Here is an 18,501-nt window from a genome sequence, read left to right on the forward strand (position 1 = left end):
TCAGTCTGCTCTAGGCATGCTTGTGATGAAAACACATACATGTAGACAATACACCTGTACACATAAAATAATTTTAGAGCGAGTTCAAGGCTAGCCAGGACTACATGGTGACCCTGTTTCCAACAAAATATATTTCAGGGGAAACAGAAAGACCACTTAACCTCCTCCCTTCAGATACTAACCTTAACAAAAGCTTTTCTCTGAAAGGCATCAGTAACATATGGGTACATGTGGGTCCTGGTGACGCTTTCTGTTCCTGAGACTTCACAGTAGGAGGGGACTCCTATCTACTGAGGCTTCTGTGTTCAGGGATTTCTGCCAAGTGCTGATGAGCATTCTACCGACTTGTCTTATGGTTGTCTTCAGACCCATATATCTCATTCCCTACAGGCTATCTGCTTAGCACTGCCCACCTAAAACTAAACTCATAGTCTTCATGACTAGCTTTCAGCCAATACTTAACTATGTACCTGGCACTATAGGAATAGCTTTCGTGTTTCCTTTACAGCAAAGAGCACCCCCAGCCAGTCGTTGCCCAAACCAGAAACCCAAGAGTCCAATTTAACAGCTTCCTCTTTTCCAATTCCCACTCGCCTGTCAATTCCAAGTCCTGCTCATTCTACCTCTGGAATTTCACAACTTTCCAATTCTACTGCTATCACTCTAGGCATGCCAACATCCCCTGACATCCCCTACCAAATGAGCGACTACAAAAGCCCTGAACTGATCCTCCTTCACCCAAGACTTTTATCTCCGGACCCCAGTCCCCATGGCCAAAATTCCTCTTCTGAAATGCCAACTTCAATGACTTGTCTGTTTCTGAGTTTCCGGTGCCCCCCTTCTACAAGACCCCTTCTGCAAGAACTTTTGCAGCCTGGACTGTCTGCCTCCGTCCCTTCAGCCTTGCCCTTTCCTTTCCTGCTAGGCTGAACTACTTTCAGTCCCCCAAAGGCCTGGAGCTTGCTCTCTAACCTCCAGGTCACTGGACACACGGTGCCCTCCACCCGCATTTCAGCCTTTCATCTATTGCCCAACCCCAACTCCTTGCAGCCATACAACTCCTTACATGCTCGCCGGTTTAAGCCACCTTGCCGTCTGTGTGTTTCTGTAATTCATGAATCTTAGATCCACCCCACTGTATTGCAGCTGCTTGTCTGCCTTCCATGCTTAACTCTGTACATTAAATATAATAATGCCACTTTGCCCACCATCGTACCATACTGCTAGTACATGATGGGCAGTTAATAAATATTTGATGAATAAAAATTATTGGCTGGACAGTGGTGACGCACGCCTTTAATCCCAGCACTCGGGAGGCAGAGGCAGGTGGATCTCTGTGAGTTTGAGGCCAGCCTGGTCTACAGAATGAGTTCCAGGACAGGCTTCAAAGCTACATAGAGAAACCCTGTCTTGATTAAAAAAAAAAAAATGTCCATTTCAAATTAGCAACCTGACACAAAAGGTGATTCTCTCACCCAAGGACTGAAGTGTGTTGGTCTGAATCCAAGCTCTGTCTTCTCAGTGGTCTACAGAGCTCAGTCACATACTAGCCTGGTGGAGCCAGTATCCAGGAGTAAACGCAGGGGATATCCATGACCAAAGGGGATATACCAAACTCAGAAATAATTTTATTAGGCTTAAATTTATAGGGTTTTGCTATCAGGAAGCTTAAGTTACCCCTCTAAGTAACTACGTGTTGCTCTTGATCTTGGCTTCTCCATCGGTAAATGAAGGACCTGGAACAGATTAATATCCATGACACACTACTGAGCAGTGGTGGCGCATACCTTTAATCCCAGCACTCAGGAGGCAGAGGCAGGCGGATCTTTGTGAGTTCGAGGCCAGCCTGGGCTACAGAGTGAGTTCCAGGACAGCCAGGGCTACACAAAGAAACTCTGTCTTGGAAAAAAATCCCAAGATACATCAGTCTTGGTACCCTCTGGCTTTCTTCACTGCCTACAGAGACCAACTCTTCAAACCGCCGTCTTTATTTCTCCATGATCCTCATGTTCAAGAATACCTCACTAGCCATCGACCTCCCACACCAGCCCCTTCACTGTTGAAAGAAACTGAGACCAGAGTGTCCTTAAGCCCAAGCCCAAGCCCAGCCCTCAAAGTCAATCCAGAGTCAGTAGGTGCTCAGTCCACATCTCTCCTCTTAAGTTTTATTGACTGATGAGAACTTCATCTTTGTCGGCTGCCAGCTTCAGAGGGACAGAGCTGGGAGACAGGAAACCTGAGATATGAGATTTCAGTCTGAGGCCACAGATCCAGAAGGTGACCCGAGAGAAAAGACTATGTGGAAATTACAGGGAAGAAGGAGGCAATCAAGAAGTCTCTTCTGTCCCTCCCAGGGTCCAGGAACAACCCAGGCCTCTGCCTACAACACTTCTGGACTCCTGCCCAAGACTCCAGAATCAGCCCATGACCTCAAAACCCAGCCCAGCTCTAGCTGGGTGCCAGTCTCTTATCTCAGCAGGTCCAGACTCCAGACCAACCCACGAAGAAAAAAACCACCACAAAAGAGAGCAGTTAGATGTGGCCCATCTGATCAGGGCAGATGTATATGCTGCAGCAAGTCTGAGGCTTTGCATATTGGTACAGCAGCAGCTGCTATTGCTAGAGTTTGCTGGAGGCCCAGCAGAGGGCAGGTGGCAGGAACTCATTTCCAGCAGCCAGGGAAGGGGTGGTAGTGTTTGTGCTATCTCTGTTAGGAGAAGCAGCCTGACCCCTCAGCCAAAGCATGGGGGTAGCGGGTCACTACAGAGGCCACAGCCCATTAAGCCAGCCCACGGTGGCATTCCAAGCTTCCAAATCTGGGAATGGCTGCGCCTGGTGAAGGGCAGAGACCTTGCCCCGCTAGAGGCTAAATTAGAGTGGAAGGTTCTCTTCTCCGAACCCTCCAACTCGTACAGCACAACCGAAGAGCAGAGGGACTCTCAACTCTTCTTGTCAGGCCAGACCTCAAATGTCAGACCACAGAAAGCTTTAACCTGCCTCTGAGGGCCCAAGGGAGAAGCATGCAGGCGGCCAGCTAGGAGAGAGAGGCCAGTCCCAGCATGCTGGGGCAAGGAGGCCAGGGGCCTAGGGAGTCTCAGCGCTTCAGCTCCCATCAGGAAAACCGTCTGGACTGAGGGACGGACGTTCCCGTTCCCTAGCTACTTTCCCACCAGATGAGCCATTCCATGAAGCTCCATTGCATAGTTCTGGGCAGGGAGCATAAGAGGTCCCCAGGCCCGCCCCTCTTTGCCTCTCCCAAATATGGCTTTGGAAAGGAGTTCGCAAGAATAAAGAAGGCCCTCTGAATGGGCAGACCCAGCCCTCACAGAGAAGAGATCTTCACAGTCTCAGGAAGGAGGCATGGGGTACCCAAGCTGGAGTTCCGGAGGGTGCTGGTGCTCCTGCCACCCCCGCCGCCACCACCCCCGCCGCCAGGGGAGGAAGGTTGACTCTCGTCTGGCGTGTTGGCCGGAGGGGTGGGGATGCTGATGATGGCAGCCACGAAGTCCCGGCTATCACAGTTCAGGTCAAGGCTGTCATGGGGCTTGGCATTGAGGCTTGAGCGGCTGTGAACAGGGGTGGGGAAGATGGACTACTTTTAAAAAGACATCTCGATAATTGCCATACAATTGTCACATTCATTAAGCACCTACTGGGTCCCTTGCATAGTGCTACGAATTCTCCCTGCATCCTCAACTATGGTAAAAAGAGGTGCGTTCTGGAGTCAACTGGTCTTAGGTTCAAATCGTGATCACATTTTACCACACTGAAAACCTCTTTTATTTGTAGCATGGGAATAAAAATATTCCTTACCTCATTGGGTTCTTATACAGACCAAATGAAATAATAAATGATATAAAGTGCCTGAACATAGTGTACACACACACACACACACACACACACACACACACACTTTGTGTGATGCTGGGGAGTAAATCCAGGGCCTTGCCATGTTTTTCTGTGTACCATACGCATGTCTGGTGCCCAAGGAGGCCAGAACAGTGCATCAAATCACCTGAAACTGGAGTTATGGGTGGTTGTGAGCCACCACGTGAACCCAGATTCTCTGCAGGAGCAACACATCCTCTTAATCAGAGCCATCTCCCTAGTCCCTCTATTGGTACCCTTAACAATGCCAAAACTTGGCACGAGTCTCTAACAGCAACAGGGAACGGTGGCACACACCAGTAGTTCTGGCACTCAAGAGGCTAAGGCAGGCAGACTCGGAGTTTGAGGCTGGCTTAGGCTGTATACATAGTGAGCCCCCACTTCAAAACCAAATGAAACAAACCAAAAGTTTCAAAGTCTGCACTAGGATCTCTAACCCTGAGTCCTCATTCCTTTCTGATTCTGTCCCCCACTTCCTACTCTACCCAGAGTAGTTTCCTTGCCAGACCTCTGGTGTACAGAGGTTTCACGGCATTTGCACACCTGGACACTGCCTGGGAAGCGTTTCCTCCATTTACATGTATGGCTTTACTCCCTTGCCTCCTTTAGGCCTGGACTCAGACACCATCTCAGAAAAGCTTTTCTTTCCTTTAAAAAAGATTTTTTTTAGATTATTTTCTTTTACTTTATGTGCGTAAGTGTTTTGTCTGCATGTATGTGTATGCACCACAGGTGTGCCTGGTGCCAATGGAGGACAGAAGAGGGCATCAGCTCCCCTGGAACTGGAGGTAGAGGTGCTTGTGAACCACCACATGTGGGTTCTGGGAACCAAACTCAGGTCCTCTTCAAGAACAAGTGCTCTTGGGCTGGAGAGATGGCTCCATGGGTAAGAGCGCTAACTGCCCTTCCAGAGGAACCGGGTTCAACTCCCAGCACCCACATGGCAGCTAGCAACTGTCTCTAAGTCCAAGATCTGACACCCTCACACAGACACACATGCAGGCAAAATATCAATGCAAATAAAAAATAAATAAATTAAAAAAATAAGCCATGAGCCGGGCGGTGGTAGCGCACGCCTTTAATCCCAGCACTTGGGAGGCAGAGGCAGGCGGATCTTTGTGAGTTCGAGGCCAGCCTGGGCTACCAAGTGAGTTCCAGGAAAGGCGCAAAGCTACACAGAGAAACCCTGTCTCAAAAAACCAAAAAAAAAAAAAATAAATAAATAAAAAAGAACAATGCTTAACACTGACATCCAGCCAGAAAAGCTTTTATTGACCACATTGCTAAAACTGCACATGGCTCAGTGACAGAGGTTTTTTTTTTTTTTCCTTTTTCTTTTTCTTTCTCTGTGTAGCTTTGCGCCTTTCTTGGAACTCACTCTGTAGACCAGGCTGGCCTCGAACTCACAGAGATCCACTCTGCTCCCGAGCTGGATAAAAGAGCGCCACCCGGCTGTTTTGTTTTTTCGAGACAGGGTTTTCCTTGTAGCTTTGGAGCCTGTTCTGAAATGTGACAGAATATTTAACTAACATTTGTGAGACCCTAGGTTCCATTTACAGCACTAAAAAAGACAATGTTTTATCTATTTTTTTGAGACAGGTCTCACTATGTAGACTATGGTTAGCCTGGAACTCACTATGTAGACTAGGCTGGCCTTGAACTCACAGAGACTGGGTGAGTTCTCTGGGACTAAAGGCATGTGCCACCATGCCCAATCTGAAAAAAATTTTAAAGAAAAAAATGAGGCTAGCGAGATGGCTCAGTGGTTGAGCAGTGCTCTTCCAGAGGACCTGCACTTGGTTCCTAGCACCCACATCAGGCAGCTCACAACCTTCTATAACTCTTGCCCCTGGGGATCTAAAGCCTGGGGCTCCCAAGGACATCTACAGTCACAGGCACATACCCCCATACAGATACATAATTAAAAATAATCAAAAAGTAACCCCTGTATCATCCTCTGCTCTGAAGTCTCTGGCCACTGTCACTGTTCCTGATTTCTTTTTCACCTTGCTACTTCCAAATGTTTGACCCAATATGAAGTCTGTGTACTTGTTAAGTGTCTTTTCCTATTAGAATGTAAGTTTCAGGACACGAGGATCTACCCCCCCCAAGCCTGTGTGTGTGTGTGTGTGTGTGTGTGTGTGTGTGTGTGTGTGTGTGTGTGTGTTGGATAGAATGTAAGGCTTCCTTCATCCTAGGCACATGTTTCTCATTGAACGACATCCCCAGCTCAAGTGATCCTCCTGCCTTAGCTTCCTGAGTGACTAGGGCCACAGGAATATATTCCACTACCGCCACTCAGCAAATATTTGAAAGAATGAATGAAGAGCACAGTGCACTAATGTAGGAGTTTTAGCTCTTGATGGCCGCGGCAGAATTATCGTTGAGTTTCAGGTCAACTTGGTTCATAAACAAAGCAAGACCCTGTCTCAAAATTTTGAAAAAATGAGGAGTTTCCAAAACCAACTAAAGGTCCTTGCACAGAGGACTTTGAGTCCGAGCTTGACTTGCTAGGCCTACAGTCATGAAATCGCAAACCCACGGCCCAGGTTCTGCACGTTCTAATGGTGGTCAAACCGTGAGCCAGGTCCTCACCTCTGAGGGGCAGGGCTCCTCCGAAGCCCTGCTAGCGTGTCCAACTCCTGCATGCTGCCACGGCTGACGGAGGCAGTGGAGTTGGCAAGGCGGATGGCCCGGCGCTTGGCCCTTCTAGGGCAGCAAGATGACAGCAGGCTGCCAGACCCCATCGGCTGGGAAGACAAGGAAGTACTCCGGCTGGTGCGGCCACCCAGTGACACAGCTCCAAGGGCCTCACTGAAGGTGAGCTCATCCGTGAACTCGTGACACTGTGGGCAGAAGGGAAGCAGGATCACAAGGTACCCCACGCCATGGGAACTGACGCAACTCCCAGACTTTGGCTTAAACAAAGTCGCTCTCCCTTCTCTTTCCTTGCCCACCCTAGAGAGAGAGAAGGTGCAGCCTATGCAGCCTTGGCTGGCCTCAAATTCACTATGTAGACCAGGCTGGCCCGAAACTCATTGAGATCACCTGTCTCTGCCACAGACTCAGCCTCATTAAAGGAAGCACCATGCTGTGGTGATATTTTGAACAAATAACATTGCCAGAAGGTCAGAGGACAGAGCTAGCCACAGAGTTAGCCACAGAGGCCAGGCAGTGGTGGCACACACCTTTGGTCCTAGCTAGCATTAGGGAGGCAGAGGCAGAGATTCATCTGGATTTCTGTGAGTTCAAGGCCACGCTGGGCTACAACGTGATTAATCCAGTGTTAAAGAGAAACAGCCAGGCTGGTGGCACACACTTTTAATCCCCTAGGAAGGTTGAAACAGGAAGGGATGTGGCTGGGTAGAGACAGTAATATAAGGCAGGAGGAGACAGAAACTCAAGCTCTTCCAGCCCGAGGAGCTGGGGAGGTAAGAGATGGTGGCTGTAGCTTGCTCTGCTTCTCTGATCTTTCAGCGTTCACCCTGATATCTGGCTCCGGGTTTTTATTATAAGACCACTTAGGATTCGTGCAACACCACGTGATACTTGTAGAGCTCACATGGTAAGGGGTAAGGCTTCTGTCTCAGTGAGGGAAGCAGCTTGGTGCTCAGAAAGACCTCCCCCCCCCCCCCCCGCCCTACCACGTGGCATCGGGTTTGGCCTCACCGTAGTCTTCTCTAGACAGTGGAGCAAATGGTGATGCTGTTGTTCAAAAGCAGAACGGCTCCTCACACACAGCGCCTGTCCCTCCCCACTGCCGCTGTCCTGGAACAGATGGAGCAGCGACAGGCAGTGAGCACCTTCCCCTCCTAACCCTGCTCCCCCCAACCCCAGTAAATGCACCTCCCCACCTCAAGGCCGCCATTTTGCTTATACTGCAGGAAGGCGTTCGTGGTACCGCTCTTTGCCAACCGGATTCTTGCCAGGCGCACCTTCTACAGAGAGGAGACGAAAGGAAAGGTTAGGCGGGTGAGGCCAGGAGCAGAGGGTTTGGGGCGTACGGAACGCCAGGGCTCGGAAGGGAGACAGAGTTACCTGCTGCGCTCGGCGCTTGTCGGCACGCTGGTTCTGGTGGTAGATGCGGCTGAAGTTGGAGACAATGACTGGTACAGGCAAGGCAATGACCAAGACACCACTAAGTGAGCAGATGGAGCCAAAAATTTTGCCAGCAATGGTGCTAGGCACCATGTCTCCATACCTGGGAAAGGCAGAAGCAGGCCAGGGTTGAAGAGGTGTTCGGTACCCCGCATTCCACCCACCCACTCCTGATGAACTCCGCAAACTTGGCCAAGCACACAGACTCTCTGAGCTTCAGTTTCTGCCTTCCTTTTTATTTATTTATTTTTCTTTTTGGTTTTTCGAGACAGGGTTTCTCTGTGTAGCTTTGCGCCTTTCCTGGAACTCACTCTGTAGCCCAGGCTGGCCTCGAACTCACAGAAATCCGCCTGGCTCTGCCTCCCGAAAGGCGTGCGCCACCACCGCCCAGCACTGCCTTCCTTTTTAAGTTTGTTGTTGTTGTTGTTTTGGTTTTGGTTTTCGAGACAGGGTTTCTCTGTGTAGTCCTGGCTGTCCTGGATCTTGCTCTGTAGACCAGGCTGGCCTCGAACTCACAGAGATCCGCCTGCCTCTGCCTCCTGCCCGAGTGCTGGGATTAAAGGGTGTGCCACCATCGCCCAGCTTTTTAAGTTTTATTTTGTGTGCATGAGTATTTGCCTACATGGAAGTATGTGTACCACATACATCTAGAAGAGAGTGTCAGATCCCCTGGAACTGGAGTTAAGGACGCTTGTGAGCAGCAAGTGCTCTTAAGCCATCTTTCCAGCCCTAACTTCAGGTTCTTTTTCTTTTAAGATTTATTTATTTGTTTTTATGTGTACAAGTGTTTTTCATGTATCTATTAAGTATACCTTGCCTGGTGCCCATGGAGGCCAGAAGAGGGTGTCAGATGCCCTGGAACTAGAGTTCCAGACAGTTGTGATGTACCATGTGGGAGTGCTGGGAATTGAACCCAGGTTCTCTGGAAGAGCAGCCAGTGCTCTTAACCACTGAGCCGTTTCTCCAGCCCCAGCTTCAGTTCCTTACACTGTAAAATTTAGAGAGTGGGGGCTAGAGAAATAGCTTACTGGTTAGGAATTCCAGAGGACCAGAGTTCAGCACCCATGTCGTTCAGATCACAGCTATCAGTAACTCTAGCACCAGAAGACCCAACACCTTCTGGACTCTGGGGAAACCTGCATTCACATGTACATACCCACATATGGACACATACCATACACATGATTTAAAAAGAGTAATCCCAGCATTTAGGAGCAGAGGCAGGCGATCTCTGTGAGTTCGAGACCAGCCTGGTCTCCAAAGTGAGTTCCAGGAAAGGCACAAAGGTACACAGAGAAACCCTGCCACAAAAAAAAAAAAAGAAGAAGAAGAAGCAGCAGCAGCAGCAGCAGCCTGGAAAGTACCCTCCTATGAAAGATTGGGAGTCTCCAAACTACCCTGCCTTCCTCCAAGCCACCCCGCTCCCATGGAGGTAGAGCAGAACCAACTACTGGCTTGTTTGTCAGAAGAGGAAAACAGCTCAGAGAGGTGCCATAGCTGATTTGCCCAGGAGCACACAGCACACTTTGATTTTTCTAACCACAAGACCAGTTGGAATGCCTTTGAGAAATTCAGTCTCTGCAATCTTCAGCTTCTAGAGTTTTGGTTAGGCTGCACCCTAAAATGGCTCTTCCTGTCAGGGAGTGGTGTGGCGCGCGCCTTTAATCCCAGCACTTGGGAGGCAGAGGCAGGCGATCTCTGTGAGATCAAGGCCAGCCTGGGCTACAGAATGAGTTCCAGGACAGGCTCCAAAGCTACACAGAGAAACCGTGTCTGGAAAAAAAAGATGGCTCTTCCTTATCCCTTTGAGTGGCAGTGTTGCTGCTGCTGCTAGTTTTGCTTTGTTGAGAGCAGGTCTCATGTATCCCAGGCAGACCTCAAACTTATTATGTATCAGAGGTGACCTGGAACTTCTGATGCCCCTGCTTCTACCTCCCACTATGCACTGGGATGATGGGCACCTGTAATCCTGCTCAATTTATGTAGTGCTGGAGATTGAACCCAGACCTCTGTAGGTGCCAGGCAAGCGCTCTGAGTTGAGCTACATCTCCGGACCTGTTCATTTGTTCTAAGTAGTAAGGACTCTGCTCCAGAGCCTCTGTAACTTGGCCATTTCTAGCCATGTGATAGTCATCTCAGACCATGTCTCACTTAGGCATGAGGCATGAGCACCGAATATCTGTTGTTCTGAGAACTGTATATGGCAAAAGGCATCAAGATACCTACTGCTAACTCACCATTAGGACTCAGTATTTATTGATTTGATCCAATCATGGACTTACTTCCAAGCAGAATTCATCTCTACTTTTTAGAAACTTCTGTTCAGTGTACTAAGGCACTGAACAAACTCAGTCATCCTTTCGACAGACACTGAATAGCAAGAGTCTACCTAATCCTAGAGGAGAGTCACAGAATCTGCCACACACAGTGTCGTTTAAAACACTGTAAGGAGTTGGGGCACATGGATCAGTCGGTAAAATACCTGTGGCACACACAAGCATGGGGCCCCAAGTTCAGATCTCCAGAACCCGTGTAAAAAGCTGTATCAGTGGCATGTGCCTAGAATCCAGCCCTGGAGGGCAGAGATAAGCGTAGCCCTGGAGCTCACTGGTCAGCTAATCTAGTTGAATGGATGAGCTGCTGGTTCAATGAGAGAACTGTCTCAAAAAATAAAGGTGGCAGCCAGATGGATCTCTGTGAGTTCAAGGCCAGCCTGGTCTACAGAATGAGTTCCAGGACACCTAGGACAACATGGAGAAACCTTGTCTTGAAAAGCAAACAAACAAACAAATGCCTGGACTCCAGGTAAAGGTGGGCAGAGAGGACCAACTCTACAAAGTTGTCCTCCACTGTCCATAAGCATCTTGTTGCATGGACATGCAGATACACATGCAACAATAATAATTTTCAAAAGATAAAGTGCATGTACCCTCCACCCCACCCCACCCCCACACACACACTGAAAAACAGACAGAGAGGAAGCTGTGAATGGTGGCACAAGCCTATAATCCCAGTATTTGGGAGACAGAGGCAGAAAAAGGATCACTGTAAATCTGAGGGCAGCCTGGGTGTACAAATTGAGATTCTGCCACAAAACAAAACAGTATGAGAGTTGGGGCAGACCTGTGGCTACTGTGGTGAGGCCGTGTGTTGAATCCCCAATAATGCCACTCCCCAAACAAGGAAAAGAACATCATGAGTTTGGCGATTCCATTTGTTGTATCTATCTCAACTGTTTCCTCTCAGGGATTGGCAGTAAAAAAAATAACACTTATCCCAGCACTCTGGAGGCAGAGGCAGGCAGATCTCTGAATTTGAAGCCAGCCTGGTCTACAAAGAGAGTTCCAGGACAGCCAAGACTACACAGAGAAACTGTGTCTTGAAAAATAAAATAATACTGATATAGCCAGGTGGATGTCATAGGCTTGGAGTCCAGACACTCAAGAAGCAAAGGCAAATCCATTGGAAGTTCAAGGCCAGCTTGGCCTACTTCGTAAGAATCTATCTAAATAAAAAAGTAATGCTGAAAATATCTTCTGGAAAACATCAAGGCATCACAACATCCCAGAGGCTGTGCCCACACAGCAGACAATTCTAGAAGGTTGAGAGACATGATATGAATGCTCAAAATGGAAAAAAATGGTGATTGGAAGCCATATCCCTATATATTCTGTGCCAGAAGCATTCAGAGAACTCACATGGTATCCCTGAATCCTCTTAATATGTTCATTCCCCACTTTACAAAGGGGGAAACTGAACCCTATAATCCCAGTAGTTAGGAGGAGGCTGAGGTAGGACAACTGTTTTGAGTCTGAGGCCAACTTGGACAATACAGTGAATCGAGGCAAGCCTGGCCTACATAGCATAACCCAATCTCAAAGAAAAGAGAAGAAAACTGGGACCCTGAGAAAGTGTGAAGAGAAAAGAGAACAACATAGACAATTCTTTAAACCTGACCTGGAAAAATCAAGGTATGTTCAGAGCTGGGAGGGATTAGAAAATTTAAGTATAACTCTATGTTTTTTAAGATAGGTCCATGCTATGTAGCCTCGCCAGGCTGGAACTTACTATGTAGCCCAGGCTGGTCTCAGACTCACAAAGATCTGCCTGCCTCTGCCTCCTAAATGCTAGGATTAAAGGCAGATCTTACCACACCGGCTTCTCTAAATTTTTTTAGACAGGGTCTCTTTGTGTAGCCTTGGCTGTCCTGGAACTGATATGTAGACCAGGCTGCCCTTGAACTTACAGAGATCCGCCTGCCTCTACTCCTGTGGTGGTGGGATTAAAGGTGTGCTCTACCAACTAAATTTTATTTGTTAAAACATTGATGTATTTTACTTTACATGTGTGAGTGTTTTGCCTGCATGTGCATTTGTGCAACATTTAACTAGGCAAAGATGTTACATTTGCTCATGCTGCATTTGTTAACTGTGTAAAGATGTGTTTCTTTTGCGTCAACTGACAGGAAGTAGCCGGGAGGAACTTGGTGTGGGTTCTTTTGAGTTGGGGCTGTGGGGAAGGGAGTGGCCTCCCAGAAAAGAGCGAAAGTTAGCCAGTTGTTCTGGGCTCCCTGGCCTTGGAATCTCAAGCTTTATTAGACTGATAGAGATTTAGTTAGAACTACCTGTAGCAGCAGCAACAGAGCCACTGTCTGGAGGAGGAGACTTCCCCCTTAGCGGCTGGGCTGCTAGAAATGGACAGCGCAGCCCCTGTAAGGAAGGTAAAACAGTAGTGCACCACATGGATTCAGTGGCCAGGAGGCCAGAAGAGGGCACCGGATCCTCTGGAACTGGAATTGCAGGTGCTTGTGAGCCGCCATGTGGGTGCTGGGAACCAAACTCGGGTCCTCTGCAAGAGCAGCAAGTGCTCTTAACCAGTGAGCCATCTCTGCGGCCCCCTAAACTTTTTTAAGAGATTTATTTTGCCAGGCATAGTGGCACATACCTTTAATCCCAGCACTTGGGAGGCAGAGGTGGGCAGATCTCTGTGAGTTCAAAGCCAGCCTGGTCTGCATAGCAAGTCCCAGACCAGCCAAGGTTGCATAGGGAAATTCTGTCTCACAAAACTAAAAAACAGATGATTTTTTAAAATTATTTTTAATTATGTATATCTGTGTATCTGTGTACATGTATGGGCACAATTGTGCAGATGCCTCGATGGTCAGAGGCATCAGATACCCTGTATCTCGAATAACATGTAGTTGTGAGCTATCCAACCTGGATGCTGGGAACTAAACTTGGGCCCTCTGCAAAAGAAGTATGTACTCTTTTTTTTTTTTTTTTTTTTTTTTTGTTTTTCAAGACAGGGTCTCTCTGTGTAGCTTTGCGCCTTTCCTGGAACTCACTTGGTAGCCCAGGCTGGCCTTGAACTCACAAAGATCCACCTGGCTCTGCCTCCCGAGTGCTGGGATTAAAGGCATGCGCCACCACTGCCCGGTATATGTACTCTTTTTTAAAAAAAGATTTATTTATTTTTTATGTATACAGTGTTCTGCCTGCATGTCAGAAGAGGGCACCAGATCTCATTTTAGATGGTTGTGAGCCACCATGTGGTTGCTGGGAAATGAACTAAGGACCTCTGGAAGAGCACGCAGTGCTCTTAACCCCTGAGGCATCTCTCCAGCCCAAAGTATGTACTCTTAACTGGTGAGCCATTTCTCCAGTCCCAGCTTTCTGAATTTTTGTTTGTTTGTTTTTTTTTTCCGAGACAGGGTTTCTCTGTGTAGCTTTGGAGCCTTTCCTGGAACTTGCTCTGTAGCCCAGGCTGGCCTCGAACTCACAGAGGTCCGTCTACCTCTGCCTCCCGAGTGCTGGGATTAAAGATGTGTACCACTACCGCCTGGCAGCTTTCTGAGTTTTTATAGATTCGGAAAATGGAGCTCAAAAGGAGATAAAGGGGCCAAGCATGCTGGTAATACCTGTATATACCAGCACTGGGGAAGTGGAGGCAGGAAGATAATGTGTCTGAACCTAGCCTGGGCTATACGTAGCACAACAGCCTTGTCTCAAAAGTGGGGTGGCAGGCAGAGGCAAAGCACATATTCCGCATGTGTGAAGTCTCCATGTGAGGCTCTGGTTTTGGTATCCATTACCATAGAGGTATGTTCTAACCTTCCTAATGCTACAGAAAGAGCGCCCAGCTCAAGGTCTATACTTACCCAAGTGTGGTCATGGTGACAATGGTATACCAGAAGGCAGCAGGGATGCTTGTAAAGTTGGTCTTGCTGGTGCCCTTCTCAGCATAGAACATGACAGTGGCAAAGATGATGATGGCCATGGTGAGGGAAAAGAGGAGAAAACCCAGCTCAGAGGCACAGCTCTTGAGGGTGTAGCCCAGAATCCGCAAGCCCTGGGAGTGTCTGGAGAACTTGAAGATTCTGAAGACCCGGAACACACGTAGGGTGACAAAGGCGCCAGAGACATCATCATTCTTGGGCACAAAAAGCCCAATGTAGTAGGGCAGGATGGCCACCACATCGATGAGGCTCATCACGCTGCGCAGGAAGCGGCAACGGCTGGGAGCGGCGAAGAGCCGCAGAAGGTATTCCCCGGTGAATATAAGCACGCAGGCTGTGTCCATACAGAAAAAGGCCATTGGGAAGCGGTCACCACAGGGCTGCTCTCTCGTGGGTCGCCGGGCCGGGCCACGGCATGGGATGGTCTCCACTACATTGGCGATGACCGAGACAGCTATGAAAAAGCCAGTCACATAGTAGAAAACCAGTGCCGCAGTGCTCGTGTGTGGGTTTTCGAAGGCCCTCCAGAGTCGCTGTCGCAGGGAGCTGCCTGCGGGAAGGGCTGGCCCTTCCCCGGCCTGCTCAGCCTCCTCATCTTCCGCTAGGCGCTCCGCGTTCTCCTTCTTGCGGTCCCTGTACTCTTCAAGACAGCAGTCGCCCACCAGCTCTGGTACTAAGCCATAGAAGGCCAGCTCCTCATCAAAGGCCTGGATGCACTCCTGTCTGGGGCAGTGCAGCCGGCCTGTGCGGTAGAAGTTCAGCACGTGCCGGAACATGTCTGGGTCACGATCAAAGAAGTACTCGCCCGATTCAGCATCATAGAAGAATTCCTTCTCCGAGCTGCCCAGCAATGTGTCCGGGTAGCGATCCAGCGTGTTTTTCCAGGTCTCAAAGCGCCGACCACTCACATTCACCACCAGAACCTCATCCCCTCGGGATGCCTTCACCTCCGGTGCAGGGGGCAAGGGCTGCTGGGCTAAGGGCAGCCAGCCCACGGCTGCAGCCCTTGCAAATGGTAGCCATGTGGCCACACCTGCCGCCATCCTGCAGCTCCCCAGGCCCACGGAGACTTTGGGGGTATGATGTTTAGGAGAATGTGGCTATCTCCAGGATGATGGAGGCTTGGAGAGACCCTGGGCTACCCAGACAAGGAAACCGGTGTGTGTGTGTGTGTGTGTGTGTGTGTGTGTGTGTGTGTGTGTGTGTGTGTGTAGAAAGAGAGAGAGGAACCTGGAGGAGGAGGAACTAGAGAGACAGACAGGAGCTTGGGGGGGGGGTGTTCTAAAGGACTAAGAAGGGGTTAAAGTGCTAAAGGTACCAAGAAGGACCCTCAGGTCTAGACTGACATGATTGTAGAGTCAACACGTTCCTGAGGGTGTCCAAAGGGACCAAGAAATAGGTGGGGAGTTGTTCGCACTCCCAAGAGTTCCCACTAAAGGAGGGCCTGAAATCCCTCAGTTGAGTTGAACAGGAGACAGATCGGGGCATTCAGAGAGTTGGAGAATGAGACCAGAGGTGTTTGAAAGACACTGAAGGGCTGTCCACACCCAGAAGACTTATGGGAAAAGATCCCTGGGTTGGAGCCCCCTTGCAGATCAGGAAAGGGGACTGGAGCATCTCAAGGGTGGCGAGAGAGCCTGGAGGTTGTAAAGATGCTAAAGTGTCTCGGGAGTGACTAGCACTGCCAAGACTAGCCCGGAGGATGTTGCCTACAAGCTGCAGGAGTTCTGGGGAAGGTAGGGGAGGTGAGGGTCCTCCAGTGAGGACTGAATAAACGGGATAGTGAAAGTGGTATATGGGACTGGCTTATTTTTTAAGAGGCTGGGAGATATCCGGCAGCTCTCCAGAGGTTACCTGGAGGGGCTTAGGAAGCCTGGTCCATAGCTGAAGAGCTCTGGGTGAGAAAAAGAAAAGGGGGGGGGGGTCTGGGGAATCCCAAAGGGTCGACACTCAACTGGACTGAAGTTGGGTATAGATCCCTGAGCACACCAGAAACTCGCAAAAGACTATTCAAAGAGGAAGGGGATTCCCTCAAAATAGGCTGGATAGGGGGCGGGGTATTGGAAGAAAGTTGGGTGTGTCTTCCAGGAGAAGGGGCTGCTGAACCTCGCAGGAAGATAGTAGGGGAGACCAGGAGAAGGCTGGGTCCCACCGTTGAGGGCAGGTCTGAGGAAACCACACTCCGGAGGGGCTGGCGGTGTGTGCCCAGCAACAGCAGGAGCAGCGGCGGCGGCGGGAGCAGCAGCAGCGGGAGCAGCAGCAGAGGAGGAGGAGAAGAAGAGCCACAGCCAGGCCTAGGAGGGAAAGGTGGCACGGGCGGGGGCGGGGTGGGAGACAGGGGGAGGAGGCTGCTGGGTCCTTGGAAGGAGGCTCAGGAAGGACAAGGTTCAGTGGGACCCCTGGCGACTGTTCCAGGATGGACTAGGGCATGGGGACCGGACCAGGAAAAGACAAGGACAGAGCTCTTGATGGTCCCCTCCCTCTCCCCACAGGGCTGTCCTCACCTGTGTCCCCGCTGCAGCAGCAGCAGCAGCAGCAGCAACAGCGTTGGGGCCGGGGGTACCAAACACCGGAGCTCCTGGCCCCCTCTGCAGAGCTGCCGGAGTTCCTCCTCCTCCTCCAGCGCTCTCTCCCCGCCCCTCTGGAGCTTGTCGGGAGATGAAGCTAGAGGCAGGGAGGGGCTACGTGGCTCCCAGAGCCCCCTCCCCTAGGACAGCTTGAGAGAGACCCTGGGGAGACTCCGCCTCCTTACAAAGCTGGTTGGGCCTCAGTCGCGTCATCTGGAAAATGGGGGTGGCAGGGAACTTTGCCAGTTCTCCCCACCTCCTACTTCCTGGACTCCCCCTTCTTTGTGCCCAGCTCCTACCCCCACTGCCCCCAGGGGCCCTCACCCCCACCCGTCTGAATCAGCAGCACTTAGCAGAACCAATCGATGGGGAGGCGTCTGTTAATGGCCCCAGAGCGGAGTGCCACAGGGAATGATGCAGTGCTGTGTCCCCTCCCTGCCCCCCCTCTGTGGAAGGGCGGGGAGAGGTGGGGGAGGGGGATTGGTGGGGATGTTTCTCTAGATGACCAGGCGCCAGATCCACTCTGGGGGGGGGAGGGTATAGGTCAGAGCCCAACTTCTAAACTAGACTTTGATTGTAGGGCTCCAGTATACAGCTTCCAGTCTGGGGATGCAAGATGCAGAGCAAAGGTAGTGCAATGGGGATAATCCAGGGACCACCCCCTACCCGGAGGCCCCTTGCCAAGGAGCAGGCTTCCCATCTGTCTGTATCCAATGCCCTCAAATCACCTTTCTCTCCATGGTGGGCTCGCTCTGCTTCAGAACACAGAGTACTGAATGGCCCGGGTTAAGTCTGTGAGTTCTAACCCCAGCTTTGCCAGGCTTGCCATCTCCTTTATTAGGGAACTTGTTTCCTCAGTTGTCAGAATTATTCCAACTTGAAAGTGTCCTTTTAGGCATTAACTGAAGTTAAGTGAATGGGGTTGGCACAGGTAAGGCCTGGCAGGCTGCCTAGTCTTAAGTAACTAAAGGTGTGTGCTGAGCGTGCAGTAAGGTGAACTGCCTAACCTTTCAATGCATTTACCCATCCATGCTATTCCCTTGCTTGCTTTGCACACTCCTGATTTGTCCATTCTTACACCCATCCATCCGCTTACCCATATAACCAATGATTCTACCTATTCTTCTCCACAGCCATCTATCCATTTGCTCACCTACCCACTCATCTTCTAGGTACCCTTTTACCAACCTATTCCATTCATCTATCCACTCTATAGCTTCACCTAGCATGGATGCATCCAACTTACCTTTCCCTTTCATTCACTTAGCCGTCCAGAATTCCACTCTAGCCATGTCAGTTTACTCCCAACCCATCCATAAATCCACCCATCTACCCACAGAGTTAATTCATCCACTTAGCCATTTGTCCATCCCTCTAGACATCCATCTGTCCATTTGTATCTCCATTTACCCATGCCCCAGCCACTTACTGATTCATCTACTCATTTATTCATCCAGCCATGCATCCATCTACCTATGCATTTATTCCAGCCATACAAGCACTTATGTACCCCTCAGCCCATCTAACCACTTATCTATCCTTCCATCTGTTCATTCATCAACACCCTCAATTTTATACATATCCACCCACGCACATATCTGCAGATATTTCTGCTCTACTCCCTTGGAGAGGTCTGTTGCAAAGCAGGTGAGGGAGAGTAGAAGAAGAAACGCTGTAGCCAGAGGTCGGTCACCTTCCCCATTCCAGTGAATT

At 49.9% G+C, this 18,501-nt stretch overlaps 1 protein-coding gene across 1 annotated transcript; it reads right to left on the reverse strand.

The window, feature by feature from the left end:
• Positions 1–1,850: 1,850 nt before the first annotated feature.
• Kcnd1 (potassium voltage-gated channel subfamily D member 1) lies at positions 1,851–18,459 on the reverse strand. The gene is made up of 6 exons (XM_028881365.2): positions 14,144–18,459; positions 7,927–8,089; positions 7,743–7,826; positions 7,558–7,656; positions 6,484–6,734; positions 1,851–3,566 (listed from the first exon to the last, which is right to left on the reverse strand). Exons 1-6 carry the CDS (start codon positions 15,262–15,264, stop codon positions 3,323–3,325), a joined length of 1,962 nt encoding a protein of 653 aa, XP_028737198.1. The 5' UTR covers positions 15,265–18,459; the 3' UTR covers positions 1,851–3,322.
• Between the last annotated feature and the right edge of the window lie 42 nt (positions 18,460–18,501).

This window comes from Peromyscus leucopus, chromosome X (genome assembly GCF_004664715.2).
Source record: "Peromyscus leucopus breed LL Stock chromosome X, UCI_PerLeu_2.1, whole genome shotgun sequence".
NCBI classification, from domain to species: Eukaryota; Metazoa; Chordata; class Mammalia; order Rodentia; family Cricetidae; genus Peromyscus; species Peromyscus leucopus.